This window comes from Papio anubis, chromosome 1, assembly GCF_008728515.1.
Source record: "Papio anubis isolate 15944 chromosome 1, Panubis1.0, whole genome shotgun sequence".
Lineage (NCBI taxonomy): Eukaryota > Metazoa > Chordata > Mammalia > Primates > Cercopithecidae > Papio > Papio anubis.
In genome coordinates this window covers 10,799,088-10,816,759 of record NC_044976.1, presented here as the reverse complement: position 1 = coordinate 10,816,759, position 17,672 = coordinate 10,799,088, and the positions used below count along the sequence as shown (strand labels likewise).

At 53.8% G+C, this 17,672-nt stretch overlaps 1 protein-coding gene across 1 annotated transcript in view; it reads right to left on the bottom strand.

The window, feature by feature from the left end:
• PLOD1 (procollagen-lysine,2-oxoglutarate 5-dioxygenase 1) overlaps positions 1-17,201 on the bottom strand; it is a 41,354-nt gene extending 24,153 nt beyond the window's left edge. The window contains exons 1-4 of the mRNA XM_021936033.2: positions 16,696-17,201; positions 3,123-3,214; positions 1,284-1,417; positions 673-836 (exon numbers count right to left, since the gene is read on the bottom strand). Of these exons, the coding sequence (XP_021791725.2) occupies positions 673-836; positions 1,284-1,417; positions 3,123-3,214; positions 16,696-16,771 (466 nt within the window). The 5' untranslated portion in view covers positions 16,772-17,201. The remainder of the gene's footprint in view (positions 1-672; positions 837-1,283; positions 1,418-3,122; positions 3,215-16,695) is intronic.
• Between the last annotated feature and the right edge of the window lie 471 nt (positions 17,202-17,672).

Below are 17,672 nucleotides of genomic sequence, written 5' to 3'. Positions count from 1 at the left end.
AGGGCCAGGAGCCCAGTGAGAATAGCAGCAGTGAACTGTGGGCCGGAGAGAGCAGATTCCAGAGATCTTTAGGAAGTAGGAGGCAGGTGGCCAGGTGTGGTGACTCACGCCTGTAATCCCAGCACTTTGGGAGGACGAGGCATGTAGATCACTTAAGGCCAGGAGTTCAAGACCCGCCTGGCCAACATGGCAAAACCCCATCTCTACTAAATATACAAAAATTAGCTGGGCATAGTGGTGCATGCCTGTAATCCCAGCTACTCGGATGGCTGAGGCAGGAGGATTGCTTGAGCCCAAGAGGCGGAGGTTGCAGTGAGCCGAGATTGCACCACTGCACTCCAGCCTGGACAACAGATTGAGATGCCATCTCAAAATTTAAAAAGTAGCAGACAGGTGACTGGCACTGGACAGTAGACTGGCATTGGAGGAGGGCAAGGGAGGAGTCAGGAGCGACTCCTGGGTTCTGTCCGTGGGGCTGCGCGTCTATTGAATGAGATGAGGAGAACTGCAGGGGAACACATTTGGGATTGAAAAGTCAGGAGCTCTATTCAGGACATTCTGCACTGGAGACCCGTGAGACACCCACATTGCATGTCAAACAAGGGGGGTCCTTAGAAAGGCAGGGGATCGACTCCTCTGCTGGGCCAAGCACCCTGCACCCAGGCCTCTCACCTCCAGAGCCCAGGAACCTCTTGCCATCGGAGACCACCGGATACTTGGCCTCCAGCCTGCGGTCTGGGTAGATGAGCTCCTCAGCAGAGAAGACCACCTGGCTCCTGGCCTGGCGGAACTTCTTCAGGAGCTCCCGGGGCCCCGATGCAAACAGCACGTCGTAGCTGTGGCCAGAGCAGCAAGAAGACGGAGCAGGGCAGGGGTGAGCAGGGGCCCAGTGAGGGCACAGACAGGAGGGACCAGGGATCAAGTGCTCCACAAATGGCCCTCTGCCCATGCCAGCCTGGGCCACCATCTGGGAAACGGACCTGTCTCTGTCTGCAGCCCTGCCTGCCATGTTCCCACCCCAACCCTGGGCAGAGAGACGGTCCCCATAGCATGCCATTCTTCTCTTACTTAAAGTGGGCCCATCACACTCATGGGCCACCTCCTCTTTATCTTTTCACCAAGCTTGGGAATGGGCTTCACTAAGACCGGGAATGGACACCCTAAAACTAAGCAATCGTAGCTAGAGTGGTCCCCCTTCTTCCCCGATGTTCTGGGAGGGGCTCATTTTAGAATATTCTGTCTTCCTCTGAGGGGCTTGGGCCAGGAAGCCCTGACCCACCTACCTGTCTGTGAAGAGAATGACCAGATCCTCCTTGTCTGCGTGCTTCTCCAGAGCTTTCTTCAGCAGCCGGACCTTCTGCCCTCCACCGGCCGACGTCCCCTTCTCCACATTCCAGTCCTCCCCTAGGCCGAGCGCCTGGAGCGAAACACACCTTAACATTGACTTTTGGTAAAGAAATATTTTTACAGGGCCGGGCAGGGTGGCTCATGCCGGCAATCCCAGCAGTTTGGGAGGCCAAGACGTGTGGATCAACTGAAGTCAGGAATTCAAGACCAGACTGGCCAACATGGTGAAACCCTGTCTCTACTAAAAACACAAAAATTAGCCAGGTGTGGTGGCACACGCCTCTAATTCTAGCTACTTGGGAGGCTGAGGCAGGAGAATTGCTTGAACCCGGGAGGTGGGGGTTCCAGTGAGCAGAAACCGCGCCATTGCACTTCAGCCTGGGAGACAGAGCAAGACTGTCTCAAAAAAAGAGAGAAAGAAAGAAATATTTTTTTTGCTTCTGTGGGTCCAGCAACTCTGACCCTCCCCTGTAAGGAAACCATGCTCCACCTGTATGAGGCTTACCTGTCTCCTGGTGGTCATGTGACCATGCCTGTCCAATCAGAATGTCCCACCCTTCCTACCCCTCCCACACCGAGATTTGAGCATGTGACCCCAGCATGGCCTATCAGCATCTTTCCTGGGAGTGTTCTATTAAAAACAGAAAAGTCCACAGACCTTTCACAAAAAGGAAAGGCTGTCTCCTTCTGCTGAAGTTGAGAAACTGGGGCACATGAATCTGTGGCTGGTGGTCATCTTGCCACCACAATGAAAACAAACAGGGCCTAGAGATGGAAAGACAAGGCCCTCACTTTGCTGCTTGAATCCCTGGATCCAGTCATGCCTGAAGCAACCCTCTCCTGCAACCCTCATTCATGTGAGCTAATACACTTGCTTGCTGACTTAATGCCAGTAGATTGCAAGCTCTGTGTAGGCAATGACATGCTCTGTATTGTCCACCCTGTTGCCAGTGCCCAACCTTGTGCCTGACATAAGGAAGCACTCAGGATACTCGTCTCCCTGCAGGGCTCAGCCCCATGGACTGTACACAGAGGACACCAAGCCCATGCCAGTGGTCGACTGGGCATTAGCTCATGTTTCTTTTTCCTTTTTTTTTTTTGTGTGTGACAGTTTCACTCTGTTGCCCAGGCTGGAGTGCAGTGACACCATCTCGGCTCACTGCAACCTCCACCTCCCAGGTTCAAGTGATTCTCCTGCCTCAGCCTCCCGAGCAGCTGGGATTACAGGTGTGTGCCATCATGCCCAGCTAATTTTTTTGGTATTTTTAGTAGAGACGGGGTTTCGCCATGGTTGGCCAGGCTGGTCTCAAACTCCTGACCTCAGGTGATGATCCAAAGTGGATCATCGGCCTCCCAAAGTGCTGGGAATACAGGTGTGAGCCCCAGCGCCGGACCACTCCTGTTTCTTTAGAGCAGTGTTTATAATACAGGGAAGATGTCTAGAGCACGCCCATCCCCAAATTACCTGGAGGAACTTGTGGAAATGCTGATCCCGAGGCCCTGTCCCCTAAACTACCCTCAGGTGAGACTCCTGCACACTAACATCTGAGCATTTCTCTAGCCAACTCTCCACCTCTCCCTCACCCCGTAGACTCATGCTGTGTCCTCTGCTGTGTCTTCCCATTCCCGACTCATTTTCATCCTTCAGGCTTCCAGAAGCCTCCCCTGTGGCCCCACGTCTATCTCAAGAGCTGTGGTAGTTTGGAAACGGCACTAACTCCTAGATCCTCCTGCCTACCCCTCACTGTCTCTGCCTCGCCCAGGAAACCCCTTACCTGGATCTTGTAGTTGAAGAACTGAGCTGAGCGCTTGAAGCGACGGAATCCCTCGGTCTCCTTAGTGGCCACCGTGAGGACTAAAAGGTTGTCTGCAGACAGGGGAGGGTATGGTGAATGGGAATGGATGAGGGAGGTGACAGGGAAGTCTTTGTTCCCAGCGACCTGTCAAATTCTTTCAGAAAGTGTCTTCTTGGGCCCATTACAGAACAGGGCCCAGGGAGGAAGGAATGATAGAGCAGGAAATAACCCAGGTTTCCTGAGTCTCCTCCAGGGCTCCCTCCACCCAGTAACTGACTGATATAGTTGGATATTTGTCCCCTTCAAATTGCACGTTAAAATGTGATCCCCAGTGTTGAAGGTGAGGCCCAGTGGGAGGTGTTTGGGTCACAGGGGCAGATCCCTCATGAATGGCTTGGTGCTATCTCCTTGGTAATGAGCGAGTTCTTGCTCTGAGTTCATGTGAGAGGTGGTTGGTTTTTATTTTTTTGAGACAGTCTCACTCTGTCACCCAGGCTGGAGTGCAGTGGCATGATCTTGTCTCACTGCAACCTCCACCTCCTGGGTTCAAGCTATTCTCCTGCCTCAGCCTCCCAAGTAGCTGGGACTACAGGCAGGTGCCACCACACCTGGCTAATTTTTGTATTTTTAGTAGAGATGGTGCTTCACCACGTTGGCCAGGCTGGTCTTGAACCACTGACCTCTGGTGATCTGCTTAGGCCTCCCAAAGTGCTGGGATTACAGGCAAGAGTTACCGTCCTGGCCAAAAGAGCTGTTTTTTTTGTTTGTTTGTTTGTTTTGTTTGTTTGTTTCAGTGCCACGATCTCAACTCACTACAACCTCTGCCTCCTGAGTAGCTGGGACTACAGGCACTCGCCACCATACCCAGCTAATTTTTGTATTTTTAATAGAGGCGGGGTTTCACCATGTTGGGCCAGGCTGGTCTCAAACTCCTGACCTCAAATGATCTACATGCCTCGGGATCTCAAAGTGCTGGGATTACAGGCATGAGCCACTGTGCCCAGCGGAGAGCTGGTTGTTTAAAAGAGCCTTGTACTTCTTCCTCTCTCTTGCTCCAGCTCTCACCATATGACATGCCTGCCATGAATCAAAGCTTTCTGAGGCCTCACTGGAAGCAGAACAGATGCTGGTGGTATGCTTGTACAGCCTACAGAACTGTGAGCCAAATAAACCTCTTTTCTTGAGAAATTACCCAGCCATGGGTACTTCTTTACAGCAACATGAAACAGACAAATACACTGACCAACGTGTCATGAAGCATGTGCTGTAGACAGGAGAGGTGTCTACACCCTGAATTACAGGACTGAGTTTCTGGCTTTAGAGGGCATGGAAGGAAGAATTTACTCTGAATGTTGACCACCAGGAAGATCTCTCTGGCCAATGATACACATTAGCCCAGGGACAGCAAATACATGGCTCACAGGTCCCTGCTCTCCATGCCTAACCCAGGACAGACATTGCTAATCTATCCCAGTCTTTCCTGCTGAGTATCACATGGTTCTAGATTCTCCCAACACCATGCTTGAGGCTGTTACAACCAATGAGTCAGCCCAGAGTGGAAACTCACTTGAAATCCACTGCTCCACTCCCGACCTTTGGCCAGGGCAGTCATTCCTCCATTTTTAACAAGGAACCTCTCTCATGCTCTGCAGTGTGGCCTGCCTCTGCAACAGAACCTTCTGGAAATAACTCCCCAGAGAGCATCTCAGGGAGCCCTGGGGAAGCCCCTCCCAGAGCACACTTTGAAGCTGTGTTCTCTGAGAATTGAGGAGTCTGGAGCTAGCCTGCCTGGTTAGAATCCTAGCTCTGCTCCTTCATAGCCATGTGACCTGGGGCAAGTCCCTATCCCTTCTGAGGCTCAGTTTCCCCCTTGGAAAGCAGGGATAATAACAGTACCTACTTCTCAGGGCTGCTGGAGTAATTAAATGAGATCAGGCATGTAAAATCCTTATTGGGATACTCGGCACACATGAAGAGGTATTACTGAAGGCCAGGCACAGTGGCTCACACCCATAATCCCAGCACTTTGGGAGGCTGAGGAGGGCGGATCTCCTGAAATCAGGAGTTCAAGAACAGCCTGGCCATCATGGTGAAACCCTATTTCTACTAAAAATACAAAAATTAGCTGGGCGTGGTGGCATGTGCCTGTAGTCCCAGCTACTCGGGAGGCTGAGACAGGAGAATTGCTTGAACCCAGAAGGTGGAGGTTGCAGTAAGCCAAGATCGCACCACCGCACTCCAGCCTGGGTGACAGAGTGAGACTCTGTCTTAAAAAAACAAGAACAAAAAAAAGAGGTATTACTGATGCTGATTAATGAGAAGCAAATGCCTTGGCCTGGCATTCAAGGCCCCCTCTGATCTGGCGGGTGATATACTCATCCCTCTCCATCATGGGGGCCCTCCTCCAACTGGGGGGGTCTCTCCTTGCTGGGTTCCTCCCATCCTACCATGGCTCCCTCTGTGTCCTCTTTCTTGTTTTTGTTTTTTGTTTTGGGCAGGGGAACCCAATTTCACTCCCGTTGCCCAGGCTGGAGTGCAGAGGCACAATCATGGCTCACTGCAGCCTCAACTTCCTGCACTCAGGTGATCCTCCCACCTCAGCCTCCCGAGTAGCTAGGAGGGACTACAGGTGCACACCACCATGCCCAGCTAAATTTTTTAGTGGAGACGAGGTTTTGCCATGTTGCTCAGGCTGGTCTGGAACTCCTGGCCTCAACCGATCTGCCCACCTCGGCCTCCCAAAGTGCTGGGATTACAGGCATGAGCCACCACACCCAGCATATGTCTCCTTTCTCTAACCTTCCTCCAGGTCCCAGGGCCAGTGACAATGACGTCCCTTCCACCTCTAGGAAGCTTTCTCTGATTTCTCCTTTCCTCTCTGGCCTCCGAGCCACAGAGGCAAGACCCACACCGCGGTGCTCATCATTGTCTTAGCTCACTTAGGGTGAGTTTTAGCTCCCTGAGGGTCTGCAGCTTACACTTTTCACCTGGTGGCCAGACTGACAGCAGGCAGGTAAGGCCCTCCCCTCCCACCACCTCAGGAAGTCAGGAAGAACCTAGACTGCAGGAACAAAGGGGCCTGGCTTGCCAGAGCCGGCGGGGCAGGGGTAGCCGGGGCAGGGGTAGCCGGGGAAGGATCTGGCCCCAGGGCAGGGGACGGGCGCCAGGCGGCCCAGAAGAGATTGGCAGGGATCAGCTGGGGTCCTGGGGGAGGAGGGGTGGATACACCAGGCACGTGTGGGAAGGAGAGGCCTCACCACCTGAACCTGGGATCCACAAACAAGGGGTGCTGCTTACACTTGGGGAAGGGCTCCACCCAACTCCTGCCAGGACGGTGAAGTCTCCCCCCAGGAAAAGAGAACCAGAGCCACCAGCTCTGAGGCCCTCTTGTCAACATGGGGCTGCTGGGGACAGGAAGAGTGTCACATTTCATGGATGGAAAAAGCCAGCGTGAGAGCATGTGAGTGAGTGAGCATGTATCTCTGTGTGTGTGTGTGTGTGTGTGTGTGCATGCGCAATTCAGGATTCTTGATGGAACAGGCTCTTGGAACTCCAGCAGCAGGGGTTGGGGAAGGGGATGGGGTGGCATAGCTCAAAGCCCCTTTCTCAAGTTCCTGCTTCTCAATAGCAGCAACCATAATGGCTTACCTTCATCAAGCATTTTCTGTGTGCCAGACACATTTTTTTTTTCTTTGAGACAGAGTCTCGCTTTGTCACCCAGGCTGGAGTGCAGTGGCTAGATCTTGGCCCACTGCAATCTCTACCTCCTGGGTTCAAGCGATTCTCATGCCTCAGCCTCCCAAGTAGCTGGGATTACAGGTGCCAGCCACCATGGCCAGTTAATTTTTTGTATTTTTAGTAGAGATGGGGTTTCACCATGTTGGCCAGGCTGGTCTCAAACTCCTCCTGACCTCAAGTGATCAACCTGCCTCGGCCTCCCAAAGTGCTGGGATTAGAGGCATGAGCCACTGTGCCCAACTTTTTTTTTTTTTTTTTGATACAGATTCTGGCTCTGTCCCTGGGCTGGAGTACAGTGGTGTGATCTTGGCTCACTGCAACCTCCGCCTCCCGACTTCAAGCAATTCTCCTACCTCAGTCTCCCAAGTAGCTGGGATTACAGGTGCACGCTGCCACACCCCGCTAATTTTTGTATATTTAATAGACACGGGGTTTCACTATGTTGGCCAGACTGGTCTCGAACTCCTGACCTCAGGTGATCTGCCTGCCCCAGCCTCCCAAAGTGCTGGAATTACAGGCATGAGCCACCGTGCCCAGCCAACGCTGTTCGAAGCACTTCATACATACTAACCCCCCACTTTCCAGTTAGGAAACCAAGGCTAGAACTGGCGAGTAATGTGCCCAAGGGAGCTAGGAAGCAGCAGCACCAGGACTTGGACACAAGCCTGAACCCGGAGTCTCCTCTCTTAACCTAAATGCATGCACTGCCCAGCCAGGGACAGTGGCCAGGCCATCTGTTGAGAGGGCCCTGTCCCTCTATCTATGTAAGGGAGCTGTCTAGCTGTGCCCTTCCCACATGCCCACTTTCCTCCGCATAACCTGTCTTTTCCCTGTTTTCCAGGGAAACAGTGCTGCTGAGAGCCCACACTGGGGCCTTAACAATCCCCAGGTTCCGTGGCTGGGCGCAGTGGCTCACGCCTGTAATAGCAGCACTTTGAGAGGTTGAGGCAGGCGGATCACCTGAGGTCAGGAGTTTGAGAGCAGCCTGGTCAACCTGGTGAAACCTTGTCTCTACTAAGAATATAAAAATTAGCCGGGCGTAGTGGCACATGCCTCTAATCCCAACTACTCGTGAGGCTGAGGCAAGAGAATCGTTTGAACCCAGGAGGCGGAGGCTGCAGTGAGCAGAGACTGTGCCATTGCACTCTGGCCTGGGCGACAAGAGCAAAATCCTGTCTCAAAAAAAAAAGGCCGGGCGCGGTGGCTCACGCCTGTAATCCCAGCACTTTGGGAGGCCGAGGCGGGCGGATCATGAGATCAGGAGATAGAGATCATCCTAGCTAACACGGTGAAACCCCATCTCTACTAAAAATACAAAAAAAAAAAAAAAATTAGCCGGGCATAATGGCGGGCGCCTATAGTCCCAGCCACTCGGGAGGCTGAGGCAGGAGAATGGCATGAACCCAGGAGGCGGAGCTTGCAGTGAGCCAAGATCATGTCACCACACTCCAGCCTGGACGACAGAGCGAGACTCCGTCTCAGAAAAAAAAAAAAAAAAAAAAAAAAAAGCCAGGCACGGTGGCTCACGCCTATAATACTAGCACTTTGGGAGGCCGAGGCAGGTGGATCACGAGGTCAAGAGTTCAAGACCAGCCTGGCCCAGATGGTGAAACTCTATCTCTACTAAAAATACAAAACTTAGCTGGGCATGGTGGTGGCGGGAGCCTGTAATCCCAGCTACTCGGGAGGCTGAGGCAGAGAACTGCTTGAACCCAGGAGGTAGAGGTTGCAGTGAGCCAAGATCGCGCCACTACACTCCAGCCTGGGCGACAGAGTGAGACTCTGTCTCAAAAACAAAAACAAAAAACAAAACAAACAAAAAAACTCCCGGGTTCCTTGGGCCACGCAGAGCCTGCCTCTCTGGTTGAGGAACCCACGTGATTGTCCAGTTCAGAGGGTCCCAAACCTGCCCACACATCAGCATCACAAGAGAAGTTGTGGAATCCAGGCTTCTAGGCCCTGGGGCTAGGGGTCTGAGATGGGCCCAGGAGTCTGGATTTTTCCTGCCTTTCCCAGGTGATTTCTGATATCAAGCCACATTTGGGAATCACTGGTCCAGTCCATCCCCTTGGTCCCCTGACACTAGGCTGCAATGCAGGGGTCTGTCTGGGAGGCGGTTCACAAGAGAACTGAAGACAATCCCTCCAACAAGAGACCCTGGCATGACGTCCTAACATCCCCAAGAAAACAGCCTCGGTAAACCCAGCCTGCACCCCGTTCCCTTGACCTGTTGGCAACACACATTCCTTCCCCTAAAGAGGCCTCCAGTCTACCTCTTCCTGGAAGCCCTCCTTCATCTCATCCCATGTGGTCACTCCTTTGCACATGCAGTCTTGGTTTGCCCAGTAGTTGACGTATTGGTACAAACCTGCTCCTTCTCCCTCTGCCAGGCCAGAGCCACATCTTTATTTCCTTGGTTCTCCCTCTCCCTCACCATGGCTGGGACTGGGCCTGACCAAGACACAGTGTACACATTCTGGCCCTAGCAGCAATGTGAGGCGTGACACCGTGGCTCACATCTGTAATCCCAGCACTTTGGGAAGCTGAGGCAGGCAGATCAGTTGAGATCAGAAATTTGAGACCAGCCTAGCCAACATGGTGAAACCCTGTCTCTACCAAAACTATAAAAATTAGCTAGGCTTGGTGGCAAGAGCCTGTAATCCCAGCTACTAGTAAGGCTGAGGCACGAGAATTGCTTGAACCCAGGAGGCAGAGGTTGCAGGGAGGCAGAGGTTGCAGTGAGCCAGGGTCACGCCACCGTACTCCAGTCTAGGCAACAGGGTGAGGCTCTGTCTCAAAAAAAAAAAAAAAAAAAGGCCAGGCACAGTGGCTCACACCTGTAATCCCAGCACTTTGGGAGGCCAAGGAGGGCAGATCACCTGAGGTCAGGAATTCAAGTCCCACCTGGCCAACATGGCAAAACCCCGTCTCTACTAAAATTATAAAAATTAGCCAGGCAGTGGTGCATTTTACATGGTGCAAGTTATACCATGGTGCCTGTAATCCCAGCTACTTGGGAGGCTAAGGCAGGAGAATCACTTGAACCCAGGAGGCAGAGGTTGCAGTGAGCCAAGATCGTGCCACAGCACTCCAGCCCAGGAGACAGAGTGAAACTCTGTCTCAAAAAAAAAAACAAAACAGGCCGGGCGCAGTGGCTCAAGCCTGTAATCCCAGCACTTTGGGAGGCCGAGACGGGCGGATCGTGAGGTCAGGAGATCGAGACCATCTTGGCTAACACAGTGAAACCCCGTCTCTACTAAAAAATACAAAAAACTAGCTGGGCGAGGTGGCGGGCGCCTGTAGTCCCAGCTACTCAGGAGGCTGAGGCAGGAGAATGGCGCAAACCCGGGAGGCGGAGCTTGCAGTGAGCTGAGATCCGGCCACTGCACTCCAGCCCGGGCGACAGCGCGAGACTCCGTCTCAAAAAAAAAAAAAAAAAAAGCAGCAACATAGAAAGGTGATTTCAGGAAGAGCCACCACCACTGAACCCCTGTGAGATACTGTGTGCTGTATGTGGCATGTTATATTCATTATCTTATTTAACGGTCAACACTACATGAGGAAAGTGATATTTTTATCCCTGCTTCTTCAGGTGAGGAAACTGAGGCACAGAGAGGCTAAATACCTGGCCCAAAGTCACAGAACCTTTAGGTGAAATGGGAATGAATTGGCATTCTAAATGCCCGTCCTCTTGTCTTCATTTCCCTGTCCAAGAGCCCAACATCCTAAAATGACAGAGACTCCTGGCTGCAGACAGAAGCCAGGGCTTCCAGCCGCCTTCCCTCTGGCCTCTGCAGCAGGAGCACTCCACTCCAGTCACGTGGTGAGGTCTTTTCCCAGCTCACTGTTAGGCCAGGCCAGAGAAACCCTTAAGGCATGGATGTGGAAGATTCATTTTCAAGCACCAACGCCCCTCCCACCTGCTTTCTGTCTGGTCCAGCCAGCTGCCTTGGGCTAACGCCAAGGCCTGGCACCCAGAGCTCTCAGCCCTCCCCACCTTCTTCTGCCCAAAGTCCAGCAATGACTTCCCCAGATGAACCCGTGATCCAGGATCAGCAGAAATCAATGAGAGACAATAGCGGGGGTGCTAAAGACAGATTGCTGGGCAGGGAACTTAGCCTCTCTGTGCCTCAGTTTCCTCATCTGTAAAATGGGAATAATACAGATGATAGTACCTCCCTCCAGAGACTTTCATGAGGATTCAATGAGCTGATGCCGTAAAGTGCTTGGCACAGTGCCTGCCTTGGTAGTTGTGGGGGTTCTGGCGACAGGGTGCCTCCCCTAAAAAGGGGAGCTGTGTCTTGGTAGGTGCTGCCCTGGGGGTCAGGAATAAAGGGGAGCTGCCTTCCTGAGAGCAAGAATGATGCAGAGGGCAGGGTGGCTCATGCCTGTAATGCCAGCACTTAGGGAGACCAAGGCAGAAGGCTTAATTGAGGCCCTGAGTTCAAGACCAACCTGGGCAACAAAGTGAAACCCTGTCTCTATGAAAAATTAAAAAATAAGCCAGGCGTGGTGGCACGCACCTGTAGTCCCAGCTACTCAGGAAGCTAAGGCGGGAGGATTGCTTAAGCCCAGGAGGTGAAGGCTGCAGTGAGCTATAATCACTGGGCCACAGGAATTAGCCAGGTGCAGTGGCTCACACCTATAATCCCAGCCTTTGGGAGGCCAAGGTGGGTATGATCACCTGAGCCTGAGTGTTCAAGACCAGCCCAGGCAACACAGTGAGACCCTGTCTGTACAAAAAAATAAAATTTAGAAAAACATTTAAGAAAAGAATGATGTGGGCGGTAGCTCACGCCTGTAATCCTAGCACTTTGGGAGGCCAAGGCGGGTGGATCACCTGAGGTCAGGAGTTTGAAAACAGCCTGGCCGACATGGAGGAACCCTGTCTCTACTGAAAATACAAAAATTAGCCGGGCATGGTGGTGGGCACCTATAATCCCAGCTACTCGGGAGGCTAAGGCAGGAGAATTGCTGAACCCAGGGGGCAGAGGTTGCAGTGAGCTGAGATGGTACCATTTCACTCCAGCCTGGGTGAGCGAGACTCCGTTTCAAAAAAAAAAAAGAGAAAGAAAAAGAAAAGAATATGTGGACTGAGGGTGAGTGCTTGGTTGGGGCGTGCCTATGTGATGAGCTCCTGGAAGAATGGGACCTCTGGGCACCCCTGGTTTGACTGTGCCAGCAGATGCCCCCTCCTCCCCAAGCAGTCCCAGCCCAAGGCGTGGGTGGTCACTGTGTGGCCTGAGTCAAAGCACAGTCATGACACACCCAGTCTGCTCTCTGGGGAGGCGGGAATGAATGAAGCCCTTCCGCCCTCCCCCCTCCCCCATCCTTCATCCCCACCCCAGGCTTGAACGGAAGCCAGGAACAGGGTCTGGCAGGAACTAGGGATGCCCAGCACCTGGGAGCCAACCTTGGCCTCCCCTGGGCCAGCTGCCCACTTAGGTCTCCCCAGACCCGGCCCCACCCCCACACCATCCAGTGCAGCCTGCCTGACTCCCGGGACCCTTCCGTTCTCTAGGAGGGAACAGCGTGACCTGAACGCCCAGCTGAGCCTCTGATCTCTGCAGCTGTCCTTCCCTCACTGTGGCCAAACCAAGGCCTACAGGGAAAGGCAGGAGCTGGAGATCTGCTAAAAGTTTCTGCAAACGGGAGGAAGGGCCGTGGTACATCTGGCCTCGGCTCTAGGGACATCTGCCTGTTTGGATGTTGCCTTTTATTCCCCCAGTTCCCTGTGATGGAAGATGTTGCTTTGCTGAAGCCTCCTTGTGTCTCCCATCTTGTTCTGGAAGCCCCCACAGGATGGCACAATATCTCTTCCCTCAGACACGGGGTGTCTACTGAGGCGAGGTGCTCTATACCCCCCTCCGACTGGGAGCCCCCTAAAAGTGAAAACAGTCCATGTTTCTCTCCATGCACCAAGGCCATGGGTTTTGGGTGAGGGGACAGACAAGCTGCCGACAGCACCCCACCCACCTCACTCCCCAAGACTCCACAACAAATCCCCTCCCCTACTCCGGCTGAATCCACCTCAGTAGCTGACCCTCCCATCCACCTGCCAGGGAAAGGGAAGAGCTGGCCTCTCTGGGGGGCTGCTGGGGTGCCCCCCACCAAACACATACACTAGTCAGTGGGCTGCTTAGGCAATGCCTGCAGGGAAGATGAGCAATCCACTCTGTCCTGTCCAGCTGGCTGAAGGTCACGCCTCAGCTGGGTCTGGGGGAGCTGAGCAGGCTCCCCCAGGCAGCATTTCCAGGCAATAGCACCCCCTTCCCATCCAGAGGTGCAGAAATGAACAGTAGATCTGAGTTCCAGACAACGACCCCACCCCCAACCAGCTCTGGCAACGAGAGACCAGATGTTTAACCTTCCAGGGCCTCAGTCTTCCCATCTCCAAAATGGGGTTGATGATTCCTTACTCATCAAAGGGATCCTGGCCAGGCGTGGTGGCTCACGCCTGTAATCCCAGCACTTTGGGAAGCCGAAGTGGGCAGATTGCTTGAGGTCAGGAGTTTGAGACCAGCCTGGCCAACACTGCAAAACCCGTCTCTACTAAAAATACAAAAATTAGACAGGCATGGTGGTGCATGCCTGTGATCCCAGCTACTTCGGAGGCTGAGACAGGAGAATCGCTTGAACCCTGGAGGCGGAGGCTGCAGTGAGCTGAGATCGTGTCATTGCACTCTAGCCTGGGCAACAAAGTGAGACTCTGTCTCAAAAAAAAAAAAAAAAAAAGAAGGAAAGAAAATGAAAAATTGAAAAAAAAAAGGAAAACAGGTAAGGATCCAAATGGAGAAGGGAAGCAAAGGCACAACTCAGACTGGCCTGACATTAGCCCCAGGCCTGGGGATCCGCTCTCTCGTGCATCAGTGAGCACAGATGTGCTTACTACCTACCAGGTGCTCTACCTGGGTTACGTCAGCAGCACACTGATCCTGTCCTCCGCCCACAGCAGCACCCTCCGTGAAGGCTTCCTCAGATCTGCTCTGCCCTCCTCCTGTCACTTGCTGGGGATCAGGGTGCCTAACGCCCTGTCATCAGTCTTGTCCCTCTACAGTTCAACTTCCCGGGCTTCATCGTGGGCAGCTAAGGTTTCTCTCCTGGGATGGTCCGGGATGCAGGCAGCCCATGTCAGCAGAAGCAGGGGTATCAAAGGCCCAGAAAACAAGGCCACAACAGGGCTCCTGGCCAGTGAGGGGACCCAGGCCGAGAGCCCTTTGCACGGCCCGGTGGTCAGCGTTTCCGTCACTGGACTTTCTGAGCTGTTTTACTGCCCTGCTGTAAGCCAGCAGCCCTGGGCCCGGGAGAGAAAATGCCCTTTGCCGAGGGCCTTTCATGGGCCAGGCATTGAGCTGAACTCTCCCCAACTTCATCCCCTGAAATCCTTGTTAGAACTCCAGGCGTGAGGTAGTATCACCGGGTCTTGCAGGCTAGAACACCAAACCTCACAGAGAGCAAGCAGCGCCGGCTTTACCACTGGGAGACGTGGGGCCTTGGGCACAACCTGGCCCAAGGGAGGTACTCAAGAAATGGCAGTTCCTGGCCGGGCGCGGTGGCTCACGCCTGTAATCCCAGCACTTTGGGAGGCCGAAGCAAGCGGATCACCTGAGATCAGGAGTTTGAAACCAGCCTGACCAACATGGTAAAACCCCGTCTCTACTAAAGATACAAAAATTAGCTGAGCGTCATGGTATCTGCCTGTAATACCAGCCACTAGGGAGACTGAGGCAGAAGAATCGCTTGAACCTGGGAGGCGTAGGTTGCAGTGAGCCAAGATCGCACCATTGGACTCTAGCCTGGGCAACAAGAGTGAAACTCTGTCTCAAAAAAAGAAAGAAAGAAAGAAATGGTGGTTCCTGGCTGAGTGCAGTGGCTCCGCCTGTAATCCCAGCACTTTGGGAAGCCGAGGCAGGAGGATCACTTGAGGTCAGGAGTTTGAAACCAGCCTGGCCAACATGGTAAAACCTCGTCTCTTCTAAAAATACAAAAATTAGCTGGGCATGATGGTGCAGGCGTGTATTCCCAAACTAGTCTGGAGGCTGACACACGACAATTGCTTGAACCCAGGAGGCAGAGGTTGCAGTGAGCCGAGGTCACACCACTGTACTCTAGCCTGGGGGACACAGCGAAACTCTGTCTCAAAAAACAAAAAAAAAAACCCAACAACAACAAAAAAAGAAAGAAATGGTGGTTCCCATCCCTGACCCAAAGACCCAAGGGTCCCAGAACCCAGGATCCTTCTAGCGGTACAGTTTCAGGTTCTCCAAGAGGGTAGGCTGAAGGAGGAGAACGCCACGGAAGCTACCGCCAGTTCTGCTTGGCTTTGCTGGGACTGTCTGCAGTCTCTGCCCTTCTCGGGACAGCCCTGCAGATGGCCCATGCCAGGGAGGGCTGGGGAGGAGGGAAGCACCCACTCAGGACAGTGGGACACACACTGCAATCCAATCGGCCTTGAGGAAGTAGAAGGAGTGCTAGACTGGTGCCCAGCTGACCTCGGACCAGCCACCTCCGTCTGGACCACCCTGGACAGTCACTTCATCTGTCTGGGCCTCAGTTTCCTCAAGTATAAACTGCAGAGAGGGCCAGGCGCGGTGACTCACACCTGTAATCCCAGCAATTCGGGAGACCAAGGTGGGCAGATCACCTGAGGTCAAGAGTTCAAGACCAGCCTGGTCAACATGGTGAAACCCCATCTCTACTAAAAATACAAAAATTAGCCGGCGTGGTGGCACATGTCTGTGATCCCAGCTACCTGGGAGGCTGAGGTACAGGAATTGCTTGAACCGGCTGGGCGTGATGGCTCACGCCTGTAATCCAAAGACTTTGGGAGGCCAAGGCAGGCGGATCACGAGGTCAGAAGTTCAAGATCAGCCTGGCCAGCATGGTGAAACCCCATTTCAACTAAAAATACAAAAATTAGCTAGGCATGGTGGCGTGTGCCTGTAATCCCAGCTACTTGGGAGGCTGAGGCAGGGGAAACAGCTGAGATTGCACCACTGCACTGCAGCCTGGGCGACAGAGCACGACTCCATCTCAAAAAAAAAAAAAAAAAAAAAAAAATCGCCTCTACCTGGGAGGCAGAGGTTGCAGTAAGCCGAGATCACACACTGCATTCCAGCCTGGGCGACAGAGCAAGACTCCGTCTCAAAAATAAATAAATTAATTAAATAAAATAAAAAAATAAACTGCAGAGAGGAAGACCACCCTGGCAGCAGCTCAGCAGACCACAGGGGACATGGGTGAAAGCACAAACTGCTCCACAAAGTGAGACACACCTTCTACCCCCATCCCTCCCCTGTCCCCCTCAAGACCCCTCACTCCCATGGTCATGAGGCCTCCTGGCTCTGGAACCAGACACCTGGGTGGGTGGGGTAAATCCTGGTTCCAAGGCCCACAAGTTGTATGATCTTGGGCAAGTGAATGAACTCTGGAGCCTCAGTTTGCCCAGCTGGAAAACGGGGATAATAGAAGGAAACACTTACCAGGGTAGCAATCATGCCTAACTGATGCCTTGCCCATAGTGAGCACTCCGCAGAATAGCCATTGCCGGTTATTATTATGAGAACTATTATTATTTGAGCCTTTCTGTGCTGAATGGAACTCAGCTGTCACCCTTTCTTTCCCGAAGGAGGAACCGCAGCCCCAAGAGGGGAAGTGATTTGTTCAAGTCACCAGGGAGTAAGTGGACGAGGAGCCGGAACCCAGACTCCCTCTCCAGCCCAGGCCTCCCATTCAGGTCGTTCCCAGGGAGGCAGCCCGGGACCAGCCCTCCCGCCCGGATCCGCGCTCCCGCCCCCGGCCTTCGCTCCCTCACCCTCCGGCTTGGCGTCGCCCTTCGCTTCAGCCAGCAGCAGCCAGCCCAGCGGGGCCAGGAGCAGCAGGGGCCGCATGGCCGAGGTATGAGGATGATCGGCCGACCCCGGCGGCGCTCGCAGGGCTGGAAACTTCGCGACGGGGCCGCAGGTCCCGCTGCCACGCACTGGGCCCGCCCCGGGGGCGGCAACGCCCCGCCCCTCCACGCCCTCCCCTCCACGCCCTCCCCGCCGCCTGCCCCGGGGGGAGGGTTTTTCTGCAGATGTGCTCAAGCCCCGGCCTCTCCCTGTCCAGGCAGCTCCCACCGCCTGTCTGTGCAGCTCCCGGGACTTCCGCCAGGCCCTGCCTCCTCCTTCCCTTCTCTGGGGGGTTCACTCCGACCAGGAAGAGGGCGGTGAGAGGAGGGCGAGGCCACGATTTCTAGACCCCAGGTTCTGGGCCAACGCTCCATGGCATCGATAACCGTGAGCCCCTGTTTGCTCGCCTGAAAAGTGGGGCTTATGATAGCGTCTGTTCATTGGGTCTTGCACGGGTTAATGGCGATACCTGTAGCGCACTTAGAGCAACCCCAGGTCAAGCCCCAAGGAAGTCAGTTTTCATGATTTCAATAGACTTTCCCCAAACCCAAGAGGTGAGGGTGGGCAGGGATGCGTTCAGAGACACAGACACCCCTACGTGGCCCACCCAGGCACTGGAAATGCAGGAAGCCCGTCTCCATTCTCCCCAAAAGGCAATCACTTGTCTACCTTTGTGTCCCCGGGAGGCAAACCTCTGAGCCAAGGAAAGTCTCGCTTCTGAGGTTTTTTTGTTGTTGTTTTGTTTTTTTCCATTTTTTTCAGGCAAAGTTGCGTTCAGTTGCCCAGGCTGGAGTGCAGTGGCATGATCACCGCTCACTGCAGCCTCAACCTCCCGGGCTCAAGTGATCCTCCCATCTCAGCCTCCCGAGCAGGTGGGATCACAGGCCTAAGCCACCATCCC